This window comes from Aplidium turbinatum, chromosome 15, assembly GCF_918807975.1.
Source record: "Aplidium turbinatum chromosome 15, kaAplTurb1.1, whole genome shotgun sequence".
NCBI lineage: Eukaryota > Metazoa > Chordata > Ascidiacea > Aplousobranchia > Polyclinidae > Aplidium > Aplidium turbinatum.
Window position 1 is genome coordinate 23,391,514 of NC_137486.1, and position 20,020 is coordinate 23,411,533.

General features: G+C 39.9%; 1 protein-coding gene across 1 annotated transcript; it reads left to right on the top strand.

Annotated features, from left to right (window-relative positions):
- The first annotated feature begins 506 nt into the window (after positions 1-506).
- On the top strand, positions 507-19,206 carry LOC145784449 (uncharacterized). Its single transcript, XM_082596265.1, has 8 exons — positions 507-620; positions 925-995; positions 2,943-3,111; positions 4,573-4,703; positions 5,238-5,309; positions 5,726-6,092; positions 6,419-6,583; positions 18,238-19,206. Exons 1-8 carry the CDS (start codon positions 598-600, stop codon positions 18,434-18,436), a joined length of 1,197 nt encoding a protein of 398 aa, XP_082452391.1. The 5' UTR covers positions 507-597; the 3' UTR covers positions 18,437-19,206.
- The last annotated feature ends 814 nt before the right edge of the window (positions 19,207-20,020 follow it).

A 20,020-nucleotide genomic window follows, 5' to 3' on the forward strand; every position in this document is an offset into this window, starting at 1 on the left:
CCAACAAAGTTGGGGAAGCTCTGATCTAATATCACATTTTTTGAAAACGCAAGTTACATGACAACAATTTTGCTTGAACCTGTTCCTGTTTTCTTTCAAGTGTGTGAAGGTTGTAATCTCTTTGTCTGAAAGTCATTTATGGAAAGTATGTTAGCATTAGGGATGTGCCAATTACAAAATTTTTGCCGATTCTCCAAAACTTGCCGATACCTGCCGATGCTGATTCCGATTAATCGGCACATCCTTAGTTAGCATACTGAAAAGTATTAAAATCCTGGCTCTATTGTCTGGTTTTAAGGAAATCTGAGAAAATCTAATGATATTTTATAGTCAGTCTATAAATATTATAATTAGTGATTTTATAATTAGCACATTTTGATTATAAACAATTGATTGATTGAGTGTAATAAAACTTGGATAATGAAAGCGAGGACTCTAAATGTAACTTCTTGATCATTTGTTACAACAATTAATACCATGAGTAAATTTTACCATCGGTATCTTACAGAATATTCTGAGGACAAAGTAGAAATAAACAAATATTTTAAGTATTGCTTTGGAGACAATTGTAAAGAATTGTGGTCTTCTTAAACGGAGATGGTTCAAAACTCATCTGATAGGTAAGCTATTGATTTGTAATATTGGGCTCACCCCTGCTGGTTAGATATAAATCCCGATATCCGCCTCGACATGTCATAACTGGCTGGATCATCTACCAATTTAGCAGCTTAATAATTTAAGAGCTAGTTTTTCCCCTATGCACAAATTGCAGCATGTTGGTTCCTGATTAACCGATGAAGGTGTTTTAAGCAGTGAAATATCACAGTTTATTTTGCTTTAGTTCCAGATGTTTTGCTATGTCCACGTATATTTGTCACCCCTCGTTATAGAAAGTGAAAAAGTCAAATCTCTATTTTTTATCAGGAATCTATCATCATGCTTTGGGCTGAATGAATTCCAAGTGGTGCATGCTCTCATCACGCAGCCCATCAAAGGTGATTACTGATTATTTTTTGTTATCCTTGTTAACTGTGGGAGGATTTGTCGACTAAATGTTTTAAGTTCGAAAGCATGTTACATTTGTAGGGAGGAAAGTTAAACCATCACATTTTGTTCTGCATTGTGATCTGTTTGTATTCTCACATTTTGTCAAGCAGGCAAACTTGTATATTTCAGGAGCTACAATGAATCAGACAACAATGATATCATATTGTCTAACACATGATAGAATTCATTATGTCGTTGCAAACAACATGCATTGTTGAAAATTGCAATTGCCAGCAAAATATTTTATACAAATTTTTATAAACATAAAAATATAAATGTTAATATTATGATGTTACTCATTAAAGAAAAAGTGGTCCACGTCTTTTAGGCCCAGACAGTTAGGCGCCGGTCGAATAGGCGCGCACACTGTGGCAATGTGGCATCAGGATATTTAGGTGCGGAGCACTGTGGCGCCCGTTCATTTAGGTGCTATTCCTAGTATCATATATATATAAAGTCTGCAGATTGCATCAGCTCAGCTTTGGCAAAACCTGGTCAGGGTTTTGACAGAAAACTAAGTTGCTCTTCACTCCAACCTACCACCCGCTTGAACATAGGCTACAGACAACTCTGGGTTTTTTTTTCGGTCATTTATCGGCCCTTGACCGATTTTTTAGCAAAATGTTCGAAAAAAATGTAGTCAATTCGGTCAAAATCTTGCGCCACTCTACAATTTTTTGTCAATCGGAAATACAAGACGTAGACTTAGTATTTGAACGTTGATCTAATGTCTTATTATTGTATGTTGTACTACATTTTTGTTTTGCGTTATTTTTGAACGTGTGTTAGTGTGCAATAAAAGATATCTGCGGCCGGGTGTTGCAAGGTTGAGTTTCACTGATGAACGTTGAAGAAACGTTTGTCTGTTCTAACTTTTCTCAGATAAAGTATGACAACGTTTCTCAGCGAAACTTAATGTTGTGGCTGGTTAGGAAGTGCAAATTTTGGTTTGTATCAGCTACTTGAAAGGAAATATTTTCATCAGAAAAAATGACCGAAATCAATGAAAAATGACCGAGTTTTTTCAAGTCATTTCGGACAAATGACCGGAAAGTCTCAGCGAAAAAAAAACAGGCCACAGTATATGTTTTACTGATGTTTAGTGTAGTTATCATTTGACTTAACTAAAAGTGCACTCAGTCATGTTCGGAAACTTGAATAATTTATTGATAAAGCTTTCGCCGACGCAAACCTGGACTAGCAACAAATAGTTGCCGCACACCCGCATTAAAAAAACAATATATTTTCTGTTCAGTATAACATTTTGTGTGAAAAGCATTGCCGGTTTAAGCAGCTTCACTCACGGAAGCCATGACTAACAACAAATAAATGCACGCGCATTAGTAAAACAACATTTTTTTTCTGTTTAATGTGATATTTTGTGTGAAAAGCATTGCCCTACCTGCCAAGCTGATATAATCTGAAGACTTTACAAGGAACAGCCCCTAAAATTCCTAAATGAAGGGGCGCCACAGTGCTCCGCACTTAAATATCCTGACGCCACAGTGTGTGCGCCTATTTGACCGGCGCCTAACTGTCTGCGCCTAAAAGACTTGCTCCCACAAAAAGGAACAGAAGTGAAATATATGCAGCACCTGAGTCACCAAACTTAAAATCTTCATGCATTACTATTTAGCTCAAAATTTGCAACAGAACGATTTTATGTTTTGGCATGTGGTGAACATGTTATCGTTACACAATTTGCTTTTTTGAAGAAGTCAGCCATGTCTGATCGACAAAACACTACCGGTATGTGCCAGGTCAGCTGCAAGCTGCTCCACTGCTCCAGACTACTATTCTAAGCGCCCTTGAACTCTTGATCTGCAGATTAGAGCTTGAATGGCACACTGTTGGTATGACATTTTTTCTGAATGTTTAAATATTTCTCACAACAGGTTCCAAAGATGCTCCATGTGACGAGAATGATAACGACATGGTTGTCGAGCCAACTGCTCAGCAAAGCAGCATCCTATCAGCAATTTATCAAACTTTTAACACAGTCAATTCATCTAGTCGGAAAAGGGTGTTTCCCCGATATGTGAAGGATTTTGTTTCCAAGATCAGGTTTGTCTCGTTCCTTTTTCATCTGAGTACTGAGGTTGATACTCGTTTGAGCATAGGCGCCGACTTTTCAAAAAACCTTGGGGGGCGAGAAAGGTAATGACGTCATGACCATAACGCTACTTTACTCAATTAAAATAGTCTTTGATTTTCGGCGAGTTTTTGAAATTTTATTTTTGAAAAAGAATTATCAGGTACCATAGCCTAACTGTTTTCACATCGTTTTAACGTCGCTAAACGTACAGAAAGGAATAAAAATAAAATGTTGGAACTATTAAATTAAAATTCGTCATGTCAGTTCAGTTGTTTTTATTTCTGACCATCATATGAAAAGCAATACCGGTCAACATAGCAAAGGTAGAAGCGACAAAACACGAACGCTAAAACGTGCTTGAATTCGTCATGTCAGTTCAGTTGTTTTTAAGGTAGAAGCGACAAAACGCAAATGTTAAAACGTGCTTGTGACCGAAGTAAGTTATTGAGTTGAAATAAATTTGCCACGGTCGCAACACCTTCAGAAAAATTTAAGATATGAAGGAAAAATAAAAAAAGAAAATGTTACAAAAAAAAAATCATGTTTATATCTATAAGTTAGCACTTTTGAATAGTTAAAATGATTAGTTTGGATCAACAAATGTGTGGCCTACAGCTTGGATTGAAAGGAAATTAGCCTACTGATCTGTACTCGTCTGAGTGCTGGTGTGGACGCTCATCTGAGTGCTGGTGTTGATACTCGTTTGAGTGCTGGTGTTGATACTCGTTTGAGTGCTGGTGTTGATACTTTAAACTCTCTGAAAGTGCGTTTGAGCAACACGCTTCTAGGACAGCTCTTTATTTAATGGCACCTGGTGGATGGAATAAGTTACAGCCAACCATTTAACAGCAAGCTGAAATTTTACTTTGTCAAACTCTGTGACTGCGTCATTATTTCAAAGAGTCTGCAAGTGTTCGAAACGTCATGTTTAACTTTCAAATCAGCTTTTTCAGTCAGAACATGCAGAGTCCAACAATCAAGCTTATGTTAATGTTTGATTTTTTTATCCCATCTTTGATTTTGTTTTCGGCTATGAAGTGAACTAACCCCTTTGCCCCTTTGTAACACTTTGATAGTAGTTACTGTCCCCATGCAAAGGGGTGCATGTAAAATTGCAAATATTAAATATTGTATATACATAATTTATGTTAAACTAAGATTACGTAAATTATTTATTAAACATTTGAATGAAATCTAAAAGTAGTTTCCCAAATCAATAATTTTTTTATTTGAAATAACATTCTTTTTATGGTGAATGATGCGCTGTAAAATCATACAGCCAGACTATCAAGTGCAGAATGAATGTGGAATAAATTATGAACATTTCACTCTTTTTACAACCCCATCAGAATTATAATAATAAACAACCTTAGCGTTGATGATTTTTGTGTTGATGACTTGTTTATGTTATCATAATGCAAATGGTATAGGCAGACACAGGAGTGTCTATCCTCCCCCTCCAGTGCAATCCAGTGCGAGAAGCAGATTGTTCGAAGTCCATCCCACTCTTCGTGCAGTGTTGCAAAGATGGAGCCGTCTGCTGTTTCAATAGAAAGCACTGGTGAGTGCCGGCATATCACACCAAACTTAATATTCGGTAGGACTGGGCAATATGGAGCTGACAGCTCCAGACTTATTGATTGTGAAGTACAAAAGATACGTGTTGTGAATTATCTTACAAATGATCAAGTAGTAGTAGTAGTAGTAGTCCATCACTTTGCAAACCAGTTTCTTGGAATTGTTACTGTGAAAGGAACAGATCATACTTTACATGGAAGGAATAGTGTTGACTATTCGTAATGACTGAAGAAAGCCGCCCGCTGATAGCCACATTAAATTCCCTTCTCACTGTCTACAAAAACTTTCAGCAATAACCTTCAAAAAGCTCTCAGTCCATTCTGTGAAATTGAAACCTAAGATTCATGAAAGTGACTTTGTAGGTGTCAGTATAGTAACGATAGTATCGATGTGGTTATGTCAATGTGGTAACGATAGAGCATGTGGTCACTCACTGGTTGACCATATCCTCTTTTCGGTTATTCAATTTAAACATTTGTGTTTTAGAAAAGAAATAATTACGGTTGATTGATTTCAGGTCCACCGCGATTGTCATCCAATGTCCTGAGCAAAGTTCTGCAGTTTGAGAAGCAAGCCAACCCAATGGCAGGTATGCTACTCAGCACTCTGAAGCAAGGTATATCGATCTTTGGAGTTCAGTGACAATTTCATTAGATAAGCAGAAGGACGAAATCCCCTTGAAGTATGAAACACAAGTTAATTGGTTACATAAGAAAAAGTGTTGCCCACTGCTCAGTGCCCACCTGTCACTATGAAGCTGTTTCAAGTTTATAAACCTGCCGTTACCAGTAGAGTAACTTTATGCTTGTTCGAAAGTGGTGCTTTTGTGTACAAGCAAAAGGGAACCCAGTTTCACTTATTTTCACCAGAGATGTGGTAAGTTTCTCTCCTTGTTCCTTGTCAACTACTTCTTATTAACGATTCGTTGCATTGTGTTAAGTTTGGTTCTCAACTCCTTGAAATCACTGAACTCGGTCCCAACTCAACCAGAATCTGTTGTTTTAGAACGAATATGTTTAACCTGTCGTTCCCGCTCGTATCCCTCTTCCTCCACTTCGGAACAAGGAAGTTGCGCTGAAGTTTGCCCCGGAGGAACGTTTTACAAACCTGTCAATCATGCTTCCAAAGCGACCAATCCCAAGCCAGCAGCCCCGCCCCTTGTTAAACAAGAGCCTAGATCTCATCATCCCTTGAGCGGTCGCAATCTGAAACGAACTCCTAGCGAGAAGTTCCAGAAGATTCGACGGAAAGTCCAGAAGCTGATGCACGGAAGCAGATGTGACGACACCGCATCACCCACGGTGGACGAGGCGACCTATCTCAATTCGATTCGTATTCCAGTCCCTTCCGAGGGTAGACGTCAGTTCGAGAGGTGAGCTCTATGACGTCATATTGTACACTTGTTTTTTTTAACCTAATGAACGGTGAGAAGGTTGCTCGTGGACAATTCGAATGCTGATGGCCGAGATGTTGAGTCTTATAATTCACCAACCGTTTTCTACTACGAGATGTATATTGCGTATGCTTGTGATACAACAGAGATTTCATACTTCATTGTGTATAGGCTTTTCAATGATGACAGCTCTTCTATCAACTTTCATTCTAACTGAGTGTTAACCTGCAAGAATGCTCAGTTACCAAACTAACCTCTTCCTCCAGTCATGTCTATAGCTTCATGTAATCCATCTCTTCCAACAGCACGTGCTTGATTCTCCGTCTTCCGGATCATGTCCTCTGCCGTGTCTTTGAAATGCTGGACACGAGAAGCCTCGCTTCCATCAAGTCCTCCTGCAGCGACTTCAACTTCATCATCAACAACTTCGACATCCGATCCACAGATTCCGGTTGGACGAAAGATGAGAGGTACGTCATAGCTGGGTTGAGCGATACGTCATAGCTGGGTTGAGTGATACGTCATTGCTGGGTTGAGTGATACGTCATAGCTCGGTTGGGCGATACGTCATAACTCGGTTAAGCGATATAGCCCAGATTTTGCGTTTGGTTATATTTTCGAATTACCAGATTTCCATAAATGAGGCATATGCCACCTCCCTGACATTGACAACAGCATTGCTTGTTTTTGTGCAATAACAATGAAAAACATGACTCAGTTCAGACTGTGTTGCTTTATTTGAGGAGACCCAAATCAACTAGAAACATCGCAAAAGCTGCTTCCGTTGATTTAAGTTGCCGATCGTTGTTCATTTATTACATCATCGAGTGTCCACGGTAGCATCTCTACATTCCGCAGTGAACTGAACGTTTGAGGCCACGGCGCAATGAGGACAAGATTGAAAATGTTTGAATTGTTAAACCAAATGTTTTGATTCGTTGTTGTATAAAATGCACGCAATGAAACAAAACTATAGGCTAGCAACCAGCTACTCGCTTCTTACGGAATGGCCCGTTTCGGTGAGTCCGATCTCTTAACGGGGGATTTTTTCAATTTTTTTAAAAAATTATTGGGTACCGTAGCCTAATTATATATCATTGCTGTTTTAGGGTTAGGGGTTTGGGGTTAGGGTTAGGGGTTAGAGGTTAGGAACTCACCGAATCGGACTCACCGAATAGTAGCAGACCCCGCTTCTTACGTACCTTATTGGCTAGTGATCCACCAGAATCAACGTTTTTACCGGAGGCGGAATGTTCCAGCTAGAAAAGTGCAACTCTAGCGGAGCTTCCGGCGTTCGACAATATCTACGTCATAATAACCGATGCTTCAACCGATCGGTTGTTGGTACGCCCCTCTCACCAAGCAGTGAAGCGGTAATCCAGTCCTCCTTCATGGCGATGCTTACGGTTCTTTATAAGGTCCACTTCGAAGAAAACATTTAGATAGATTTCAAACTTGGCTATCTTTTCTGCCAACCTGATGTAGTATTGTTTGAAATTGAAGACTTTCAGTTGGCTTCCTTGATCCTATCTTCAAACTTCATGCTTGTTGATACTGAACTTTGCTTCATTTGTTCGTTTTACGTATTTTCCTTTTTCGCATGTGCTAGGTAGGTGAAGATAATATTCTAGCGAAATCGATTGTAAATATATTGCACTCAGGAGTTAGACCAGTGTTTCTCAAACTTTTTTAGTCCATCGCCCCCTTTTCGTTATTCAAACAAAATTTCGACCCCTAATTCTGTTAAGTAAAATAAACATCGATAATAGAGTGATAGATAAATTTAGCTTTGGGAATTTAATCAACGAAATTGACAGTAACATGATAATGTTCAATGGGATGGATGAGCTTTGCAACGTTTACAAAGTTTTGAAATGTTTGGCGACATCTTCGTAAGATAGAGTCGAAAATCACCCGTTCATGAACTGACAAGCGATTCCTTTGCTTTGAAAGCATCAAGGTCACAGCCGAAAACCCCTTTTCAACCATACATGAAGTAGGAAACGACAAAATCCACATTCTAGCTTCTTTCCAGAGAAGCTCGTATTTGCCAGCAACCTGACAGCAAAACAAATCGTATCGATCATTTCTGAATTTCACTCTTGACTCATCATCTGTTTGCATATCAATGAACTGCTCTTGAAGTTCAGTTCTACAGTACTATGTCTGTAGGACCGGTAGAAAATGGTTGTACCACCCAGTTTGAAACATGTAGGACAGGTCCACGAGATCTGCAAAGCGAAGCTTCATGTCGACTTTATGAAGCATGCATGTCTAAATGTGAGCAGTATTTTTGCCGTTGTTCTTCTGTAATAACATTCTCGCTCAAATTGGGAAACTGAGTTAAGACATTTCGACCTGCGCTTTTATCTAGTTGACGCATTTTATCACAATATTTAGTGATTCATGCAGTTCAGGACTGAGATTACGGGCAACCAAATGCTGACGGTGAATTACACAATGTATTGCAATAAGTCCAGGAATTGCTCTTTTCATCAGTGCAATGAACCCTCGATGGTTTCCAACCATTGCCGGAGCACCATCAGTTGTGTATTGTAGAATATTCTTCAGTGAAATCCCCTTCTCTTCGTAGAAGTTTTTTACTGCATTAAATATGCTTGATGCCCAAATATCTGTAGGAAGACTGAGCGCAAAACATCATTTTTTCTTGTTTTCATATTATGAACAAAACGCACATATCCGAGCAGCAGCAGCGATACCTTGTCGGCCAAGTTGGATTCATCTATTTGCAGTAAATGGTTTGCGCGTTGGACTGTTATTGATGGTTTGCTAAATTCGCCCCCTTCAAGTGTTTTCGCCCCCCAATCGCTCCCTTTGATTTTTTTGCCCCCCTGGCGTTCAAAATCGCCCCCAGGGGGGCGATTTCGCCCACTTTGAGAAACGCTGAGTTAGACTGTTGTGCAAATACCAGCATTTAGTGAATGCAAAATAGCAATACTACATATTAGGGTGTTTCATTTTTTCACGATTTTTGAAATTGATTTTGAAAAAATTGATGACAAAATCGTTTCATCCTTAAGAGAAGTCACGTGAGATACCAAGGAGCCTTTGCATAAAAGCACGCTTCAATTTTTCAAAGTTTGGGAAGGCTGCGCAGTGCGCACCCTCTAAAAGTCATGCGATCGAAAAAATATTTTAGATCGTCTGTATGTGACTAAAATCTCACCTGATTAGACCCCAAGTATTTTTGATTTCAAAAGTCGTAAAATAATCATCCTACTACATATAGCACCAATGTCACTGGCAACATGTGCACTTCTACTACATATATTTTACGTTACTACAATATTACAATGATACACAAAATTAGATTTACTCCAGGCTGATCACAGCTACATACACAGCTTGCGTGCACATCTCCGGTTCCTGGGCCACTATCACCTCCGGTTCCTGGGCCACTATCATCTCCGGTTCCTGGGCCACTATCACCTCCGCTTCCTGGGCCACTATCATCTCCGGTTCCTGGGCCACTATCATATCCGGTTCCTGGGCCACTATCACCTCCCGTCTGGAGTTTGGCCGGTGCCGGAGTTTGTTCCATCAATATTATTTACAAACATACACGCACAATAGCAAGCAGTTATAAGCTTAATTGGTGCCAGCACACACTTTTGGTACCGTACTCCAAAGTAATGTTTTAAAATGTGTCACTGTGACTTGTAGTTGTTTTTGCTGTGTTCTTAGGCAGAGGTTGGTAATGTGCTACAATTAAAGCTTATTTTTAACCATTTAACCAAGACTGCTAGTCATCTTCACCGAAATACCATCACACAAGTGGCTTTAATGCACTTTGTAATATCTCCAATTATATTAGTGTTTTAATGGCTAGTCTACATGTAGCCTACTGTTGCTGCCAAAACAAATGTGGGGGACAATAAACTCAATCACTCAAGAGAAGAAAGTCAGTTACCTACTGACATCATCTCATCAGACATTGAGCATGTATGCTGATGCCATCATCTCATCAGACATTAAGCATGTATGCTGCTGCCATCATCTCATCAGACATTGACCATGTATGCTGCTGCCATCATCTCATCAGACATTGAGCATGTATGGTACTGCCATCATCTCATCAGACATTAACCATGTATGCTGATGCCATCGTCTCATCAGACATTGAGCATGTATGCTGCTGCCATCATCTCATCAGACATTAACCAATTAACCATGTATGCTGATGCCATCATCTCATCAGTCGTTAAGCATGTATGCTGATGCCATCATCTCATCAGACATTAACCATGTATGCTGATGCCATCATCTCATCAGTCGTTAACCATGTATGCTGATGCCATCATCTCATCAGTCGTTAAGCATGTATGCTGATGCCATCATCTCATCAGTCGTTAAGCATGTATGCTGATGCCATCGTCTCATCAGACATTGAGCATGTATGCTGATGCCATCATCTCATCAGTCGTTAAGCATGTATGCTGATGCCATCATCTCATCAGTCGTTAAGCATGTATGCTGATGCCATCATCTCATCAGACATTAACCATGTATGCTGATGCCATCGTCTCATCAGACACTGAGCATGTATGCTGCTGCCATCATCTCATCAGACATTAAGCATGTATGCTGCTGCCATCATCTCATCAGACATTGAGCATGTATGCTGATGCCATCATCTCATCAGACATTGAGCATGTATGCTGCTGCCATCATCTCATCAGACACTGAGCATGTATGCTGATGCCATCATCTCATCAGACATTAACCATGTATGCTGATGCCAATATCTCATCAGACATTGAGCATGTATGCTGATGCCATCATCTCATCAGACATTAACCATGTATGCTGATGCCATCATCTCATCAGACATTAACCATGTATGCTGATGCCATCATCTCATCAGTCGTTAAGCATGTATGCTGATGCCATCATCTCATCAGACATTGAGCATGTATGCTACTGCCATCATCTCATCAGACATTGAGCATGTATGCTGATGCCATCGTCTCATCAGACATTAAGCATGTATGCTGATGCCATCATCTCACCAGACATTGAGCATGTATGCTACTGCCATCGTCTCATCAGTCATTAAGCAAATACGCATGTACGCTGATGCCATCATCTCATCAGTCATTAAGCATGTATGCTGATGCCATCATCTCATCAGACATTAAGCATGTATGCTGATGCCACCATCTCATCAGACATTGAGCATGTATGCTACTGCCATCATCTCATCAGTCATTAAGCATGTACGGTGTACGCTGCTGCCATCATCTCATCAGACATTGAGCATGTATGCTGCTGCCATCATCTCATCAGACATTAAGCATGTATGCTGCTGCCATCATCTCATCAGACATTGAGCATGTATGCTGCTGCCATCATCTCATCAGACATTGAGCATGTATGCTGCTGCCATCATCTCATCAGACATTAAGCATGTATGCTGCTGCCATCATCTCATCAGACATTGAGCATGTATGCTGACGCCATCATCTCATCAGACATTAAGCATGTATGCTGCTGCCATCATCTCATCAGACATTAAGCATGTATGCTGCTGCCATCATCTCATCAGACATTAAGCATGTATGCTGCTGCCATCATCTCATCAGACATTAAGCATGTATGCTGCTGCCATCATCTCATCAGACATTAACCATGTATGCTGATGCCATCATCTCATCAGACATTAAGCATGTATGCTGCTGCCATCATCTCATCAGACATTAAGCATGTATGCTGCTGCCATCATCTCATCAGACATTAAGCATGTATGCTGCTGCCATCATCTCATCAGACATTAAGCATGTATGCTGATGCCATCATCTCATCAGACATTAAGCATGTATGCTGATGCCATCATCTCATCAGTCGTTAAGCATGTATGCTGATGCCATCATCTCATCAGATATTAAGCATGTATGCTGATGCCATCATCTCATCAGATATTGAGCATGTATGCTGCTGCCATCATCTCATCAGACATTGAGCATGTATGCTGATGTCATCATCTCATCAGACATTGAGCATGTATGCTGCTGCCATCATCTCATCAGACAGTGAGCATGTATGCTGCTGCCATCATCTCATCAGACATTAAGCATGTATGCTGCTGCCATCATCTCATCAGACATTGAGCATGTATGCTGATGCCATCATCTCATCAGACATTGAGCATGTATGCTGATGCCATCATCTCATCAGACATTAAGCATGTATGCTGCTGCCATCATCTCATCAGATATTAAGCATGTATGCTGATGCCATCATCTCATCAGACATTGAGCATGTATGCTGCTGCCATCATCTCATCAGACATTGAGCATGTATGCTGATGTCATCATCTCATCAGACATTAAGCATGTATGCTGCTGCCATCGTCTCATCAGACATTAAGCATGTATGCTGCTGCCATCATCTCATCAGACATTGAGCATGTATGCTGCTGCCATCATCTCATCAGACATTAAGCATGTATGCTGCTGCCATCATCTCATCAGACATTAAGCATGTATGCTGCTGCCATCATCTCATCAGACATTGAGCATGTATGCTGACGCCATCATCTCATCAGACATTAAGCATGTATGCTGCTGCCATCATCTCATCAGACATTAAGCATGTATGCTGCTGCCATCATCTCATCAGACATTAAGCATGTATGCTGCTGCCATCATCTCATCAGACATTAAGCATGTATGCTGCTGCCATCATCTCATCAGACATTAACCATGTATGCTGATGCCATCATCTCATCAGACATTAAGCATGTATGCTGCTGCCATCATCTCATCAGACATTAAGCATGTATGCTGCTGCCATCATCTCATCAGACATTAAGCATGTATGCTGCTGCCATCATCTCATCAGACATTAAGCATGTATGCTGATGCCATCATCTCATCAGACATTAAGCATGTATGCTGATGCCATCATCTCATCAGTCGTTAAGCATGTATGCTGATGCCATCATCTCATCAGATATTAAGCATGTATGCTGATGCCATCATCTTATCAGACATTGAGCATGTATGCTGCTGCCATCATCTCATCAGACATTGAGCATGTATGCTGATGTCATCATCTCATCAGACATTGAGCATGTATGCTGCTGCCATCATCTCATCAGACAGTGAGCATGTATGCTGCTGCCATCATCTCATCAGACATTAAGCATGTATGCTGCTGCCATCATCTTATCAGACATTGAGCATGTATGCTGATGCCATCATCTCATCAGACATTGAGCATGTATGCTGATGCCATCATCTCATCAGACATTAAGCATGTATGCTGCTGCCATCATCTCATCAGATATTAAGCATGTATGCTGATGCCATCATCTCATCAGACATTGAGCATGTATGCTGCTGCCATCATCTCATCAGACATTGAGCATGTATGCTGATGTCATCATCTCATCAGACATTAAGCATGTATGCTGCTGCCATCGTCTCATCAGACATTAAGCATGTATGCTGCTGCCATCATCTCATCAGACATTGAGCATGTATGCTGCTGCCATCATCTCATCAGACATTGAGCATGTATGCTGATGCCATCATCTCATCAGACATTAAGCATGTATGCTGCTGCCATCATCTCATCAGACATTAAGCATGTATGCTGCTGCCATCATCTCATCAGACATTAAGCATGTATGCTGATGCCATCATCTCATCAGATATTAAGCATGTATGCTGATGCCATCATCTCATCAGATATTAAGCATGTAATGGCCACTGCAAATGTGGGGATTTTCGGACAAAGATTTAATCCGTGTCCAAAATTTACAGTTTAATTTTTTTTCTGGTCGAGTTATAGGAGAGACAAATCCAAAATCTGATTCTTGAAAACATGCGCGGTTGGGTGAGCGACTGTTGGAAATCTCTCAATCGTACATGATTGTTTTGATATCACAAACTTGTAATATCATATCCTTGTAATGTGTTATAGACAAGGGCTTCCCAAACTTGTTTGCTCGCGACCCCTTTTAATCTCCTAAAATGTTTCGCGGCCCCTTACGATTAAAACGACAAACAGTGCGAAATACACATATTTGTGATATTTATTGAAAAGCTTAAGTCTAACGAAAACCAAAGACAATTTACCGTTCTCAGTTCAGTTTGTTTTTATTTATTTCTAACCATCACAACGAAGCCTGTGGGCAGCCTACTGGAAACAAAACAAAAAAGCAAATACATTTATTCAGTGTGATAGGTGTGACTGCTTTCTGCCACAAAGCAAGTCCAGCTGTGGCTCAGTGTTTGTTAGTGCAGGTCTCAAGGCGGTTTCAATATTGTTGACTGGAACGGTAGGCGAAGTGAGAACATTTGAGATAAATCATTTTGGAGCTCTTAGGAGGGACGAATTAAATTCGTTTAGTTTTTCAAGCAAATTTGACATAATTTCAAGTTTAAGCTAGATGTTATTGCGAAAATGATGGACCAAGACTGAATTTCATTCTGTTAGAAAAATCACGATTTCGGTTTTCAACGTTAATTGGATAGCCATTTTAAAGCTTTGACTTTTGAAAGTCACCTCACTTCGCGATGCAGTAAAAGAGTTTTTAACTCCGAATCCATTTCACTCCATAAATTTTCAAAAATACGGGCAGCCTATTGAGTGCGCGACCCATAATAAAGTTAATAACTGTCACAGCATCTCGCACAAAAGTGTTAATATGCAGACGCAGTACTTTGTGCAAATTGGTAGCCTATACTTTCTGCGACCCCTGAAGTTCGTAACGCGACCCCCAGTTTGGGAAACCCTGTAATATAGACTGCTGCTTAAATGTAGTTTGTCAATTCTTTTGCTACTCTATTGTTTCATCACAACAGGACTGTAGTGAATGCATTACACAGGCCAACAAAAAAGATAAAACATTTTGTGTCTGCAATGTAAGATGTGATTTGGGGTATATTGAGGCTGCTGATTTCAAAAATCACATCAGATTTTACCCATCACATCAGGTTTTTGAGATTTTTGCATGATATATTTTCTCATAATATTGGCTTTTTGGCCGAATTTTCTTTTACCGTTACCGTTTTATAAAGACCTTATGAGACAGTAGTGTTTGAAAATTTGTCATAATCAGGGAAATAATTTTATTTTGTAACATTTGGAGATGTATGATGACACCATGACCATTGGAGTGACCGACCTATGTTCAGAAGGTACACTAGTCAGAAGCCCCCCTAGCTAGATGGTCCACTGGTCAAAAAGGTCACTTAGATCATCTGGCTAGTGGACCATCTGTCTATGGTAGACCATTCAACTTATGTACCTTCTGAAAACTGACCATAAACCACCCCTTACTGGCAGGGTTACATTCATTTTCCCCTGAATGTTTAGTACCATTCCACTTTTTGATATTTGTCATTTTGTGAAGAGTTCGCCATAGCTACTGCTGAACGTGGAGATTTAAGCCTATGTGAAACTTGACTATAACTCATTCTTATTTGAATTTTCATATATTCAGATTTTTTCATATTAGCAAGGTGTTAATTCTGTTTGTGGTGTGAATAAGTATCAGGATGGCATCTTCAAGGAGAAAGCGTGAAAATGACCCTGATGTTTTTTGTTACATATGTGGCAGTTATACTATTCCTAACCAAAGGCACACCATAACAAGTTTTGTGAAACAAGCATATCTTGCATACTTTAAAATTCGCCTGGGTGATCAGGATAAGTCATGGGCTCCACGTACTGCATGTAAAGTTTGTGTGGAAACTAGGGATTGTAGATCATAGGGATGCGAAACTTCATCCGCTTTTGGCTTATCCGCAACACTAGAAGGGTTACGTTTTTTTGTAATTTACAAAATTTTTTACTTTTTATGGGTTATATAAGAAGAGTGAAGTTGGTTTTAAAGTAATTTAAGATTTTTAGTTGAAAGCAAGCCAGCAGTAAAGCGTAAAAAAAGTGTCAAATTGGCAATTGACCCTTCTAATGTTGAACGAACAACGGAGTTGCGCGTCCCGTAATGTACCGTCCCTAGTGGAAACCTAAGATAATGCATCAATGGAAACCCTAAATCCACTTAGAACATTCAAGAAAATCATGCAAGCGAAAGTTTGTCCCAGAGTAACGTTTCCCAAATGTGCATGTGAATTTCCTTTTTTCTGTAGAATTGAACGTATTTTTATGTGTCTATTCTATTTAATTTCTTCAATTTTATTTTTTTGCTAGCGCAAGCATGTAACGAATGACATTACAAACACATAACTGTAGCACCAACAAAAGAAAAAGATGGGAAAACAAAAAGGTTTAAAATATGCATTGGAGATTTGCACAATGCACACTTGCACAGCCACCAAACCTATACTTCTTAACACGAAAAAAATAACAATGTACTCTTGTAAAAAAAAGGACGTTGAACGTTTAGTGTTAGCAGATAAAGTTTGAAGAATTGGGTTCAAGTTACCAGACTTCAATAAAATTAAAAATTAAAAAAAAACAGGTCTTGAAATACCTCAATGTTTTCATTAATATTATGTTTGTATCGCTTGTGTAGACTTTAGACTTTATCGTAATGAATTTAGACTTTATCGCAGACTTTGTTGACAAAAAAGGGCTCAAATTCCTTGAAACGCCATAGTCTACCAACCAATATAGATCAGGAGTCGATTTTACCAATTTTTACCAAAAACAGCATTCAGATATCATAAAATCCTGATGTGATAAAAAAAATCTGATGTGATTTTTCCATTCAGCACCCAAAATATACCCTAGAATGGTATTTACTATGCTGACACAAAAAGTGTGTTGGCTTGTGTTATCTACAGCAGTGGTTCCCAACCGGGGTGCCGCGGCACCCTGGGGTGCCAATTGGAATGCTCAAGGGTGCCGCGAGATATTGAGATATGGCAATACTGCGGCCCAATCTTTATTTTAACTTTAACCCGGTGCGGAATTTATTTATTTATTTTAACTCTGATCCGCGGTAAGCTTTTGTTTTCTCGCCCAGGAAAAACAGCGTGAAAGAGATTTTGACTCGTTGCTGTTCTTTCCATAAAAACGTCTGCCCCGAATCCCGATAGCTCAGTGGTTAAGCGCCCTGCTCAAGATCACGCGGGGCTGGTTTGGCTCTAGGGGTGTGCGCTTGAGCAACGCATTCTAAGGACTGCTCTCAATTCAGCGGCACCTAGTGAATGGAATAATTCTCCGGCAACAACACTTCAACCAGAGCCACTATGTACATAGTGGCTCTGCTTCAACAATCGGAAACTTCACTCTGCCAATCTCGGTAACCGGCTCTGCGTCAAGAGCCTCTACAAGTATGCGAAACTACCAGGAATAACCTATCAAGGCTTTGTCAGTCCGAGGATAAAGATTCAAAACCAACCAAACCAAACGCATCATAATCGGTTTATTTTGCGTTTCATAGCGCACAAAGTCAAATTGCAGTGATGGATTTTATCGGATTGTGTGAACCAGCACGACTATAAAATTGCACGATTGTTTGCGAACCATTATAAAATTGGTAACTTTTGTTGGATAAAGATTTGACAAGTTCTGGATAAAAATTCAATATCAATATTCTTGCGTTGGAAAAAAAGCTATTGTGCTTTTGCTGCAGTTTTCTACGTCATACCTATGTGAGAGTGGATTTTCCGTATTATCGAACATAAAACCTAAACAACGAGAACGACTGCTTATAGTCGAGGAAGAAAGGCGTGTGGCTTTAGCGGATGTGCATCCAGATATTAAGGGACTTTGTGCAAGAAGTCAAGCCCAAATTTTACACTGACTTTTGAATAAATACATTTATTTACGCGCGTTATACTGTACAACTCATTCTGTGTTATTTCATACAGTTATTTGAAATACAGAAACCTCATAAAATTGATCCAGTTTTGCCAGGGTGCCGCAAATTATTTATCTCTTAGATGGGGTGCCGCAAGGTCAAAACTGTTGACAACCACTGATCTACAGGAACGATGTCGTTTTTATATCACGTTTGCAACAATTACTAATTATTCCTACAAAAGATTCTGATTTTTAACTTAAAATAGGTTGAAGGGAGATGGTTTCTTCCGAAAATATTGTTATTAGATTTCTCGACTGGTGGAAAATATTAGAACTCATTCTAGAGAATATCTCCACGGTATTCATGTCCTTGTTGTTTCAGATACTTGTCTGATCCTTGCAAGCAGTGCAGGCATCTGTTCGTCCGTGGGGACATGTCGATGTGTCGGTTTCACCCGAAACGATATTACTCCGATCTTCCTTACGGCCGGAGCTACTGGATGTGTTGTTTCAAGAGCAGCAAGTCGGACGCCGGTTGCAAGACGGGACTCCACGACAACCACTGGCACAACCCGTCCTAAAGCTCAAGCGATGTTTTTAGAATTTATTTTTATATTGTCTCAAGCTTCTGCCCATGCAACCAATGGTATCTGTGTAATTTGCAATATATTATCACTATGACGTAATAAGACATGTTGCCCTCCAGGCACCGAGTGTTATCGATCTTTGTTGCGTCACACGTAATTCTACTTGAAATTAATTAAAAGATTTTTTTGTTCCCAAACGCAAGCCACCCTCCCGGTCACATGGGGGCGCTGCTGGTCAACCAGAACCTCCCGTCTCACGACGTCATATCCTCCATCTCACGACGTCATATCCTTTGCATGTTTCGTTGAGTGGATTTGACCTCCGGGAAGTTTGGGAGTTGGTGGGAGCCCAACATCCTGCGGTTGAACCGATGTACCGGCCGTTGTGCGTTGCTGCGGTTGAACCGATGTACCGGCCGTTGTGCGTTGCTGCGGTTGAACTGATGTACCGGCCGTTGTGCGTTGCAATGATATTTTTGTTTATCTCATAAACTTTGTGATTTATCGAATCTGGCTTCGATTGATTGGCGGTCGACAGGGCGATATGTTTTCACAGCTAGATAAGGTTTATTAGAGAGAACATCGAGAATGAGGTTCAAGACATATCCTGCCGTGATTAAAATGACAAACAAGCAACTGGATTGGTTTGGTGCCTGTCATCTTGTAGCCGACAGATCACTTCTCTCCCTAATTTGAAATCTTTTGTGAAACTCATCTCGTAGTCGACAAAATATGAAGAATCCCTTCATTAATTATATTGTATTTCGCTAACATTTTAATCATATCAATAAAACCTTGCAAAAAAGTGACTGAGGGCAGCTCCAAACAACTGACAATTTCTGTCTCGAAGGATCCAACAGCAGCTTCCAGTCCCAGATATTTTCAAAGTCGACCTCCAAATTCTTATGCGGCAGATGTACAACGCTAGAAAGACGTAAAACTACGTATGTGTGCATCAAACTGCCGATTGCCAGAGAACGCACAATTATTGTTAAGGTGGCATAGATTCTTAAGGAAACGCCCAAATTCTAGCCAGTGTTTCAAATTCTTAACAAACACAGGTTCCACAACGGCAATAAAACGTAAGGAAAGATAAGAAAAGTAGCAGGCGCTACAACGCAAATACGTGTTTAGTACCAGTAACCCGATTTACATAAAAACTATTACAGTAGAATTCGCCTATAACGGCACCTCTAGGGGATTGCAAAAACTGACGTTATAGAGTATAGACGAACTACTGCAAACTATTCCAAAACTGTCTTTTGATTAAAGAAAGAGGTGTATAATCCAGTCAGGTTTACTGTGTACCACCAAACTGACAAAAGTCAAGCAGAAAATACAGTAAACAAAGAAATTGTTTAAAAAAAATAACCTACAGCGAAAGGTACAGGAAATTTGCGCAATAGGCTACAGCTCGTTACATACAGTTTAAAGGTCAGCTGTAGAGCTGCTTTTTACACGTGATAGTTTTTCACGCGGAAAAAAAGTTAATTCAGTTAAAGTCCCTGCTGCGAACGACGTAGCAAAATAAAGGGAAGACATTTTGCAAGCAGCAGCGCTAACTGGATTGAAAGACTG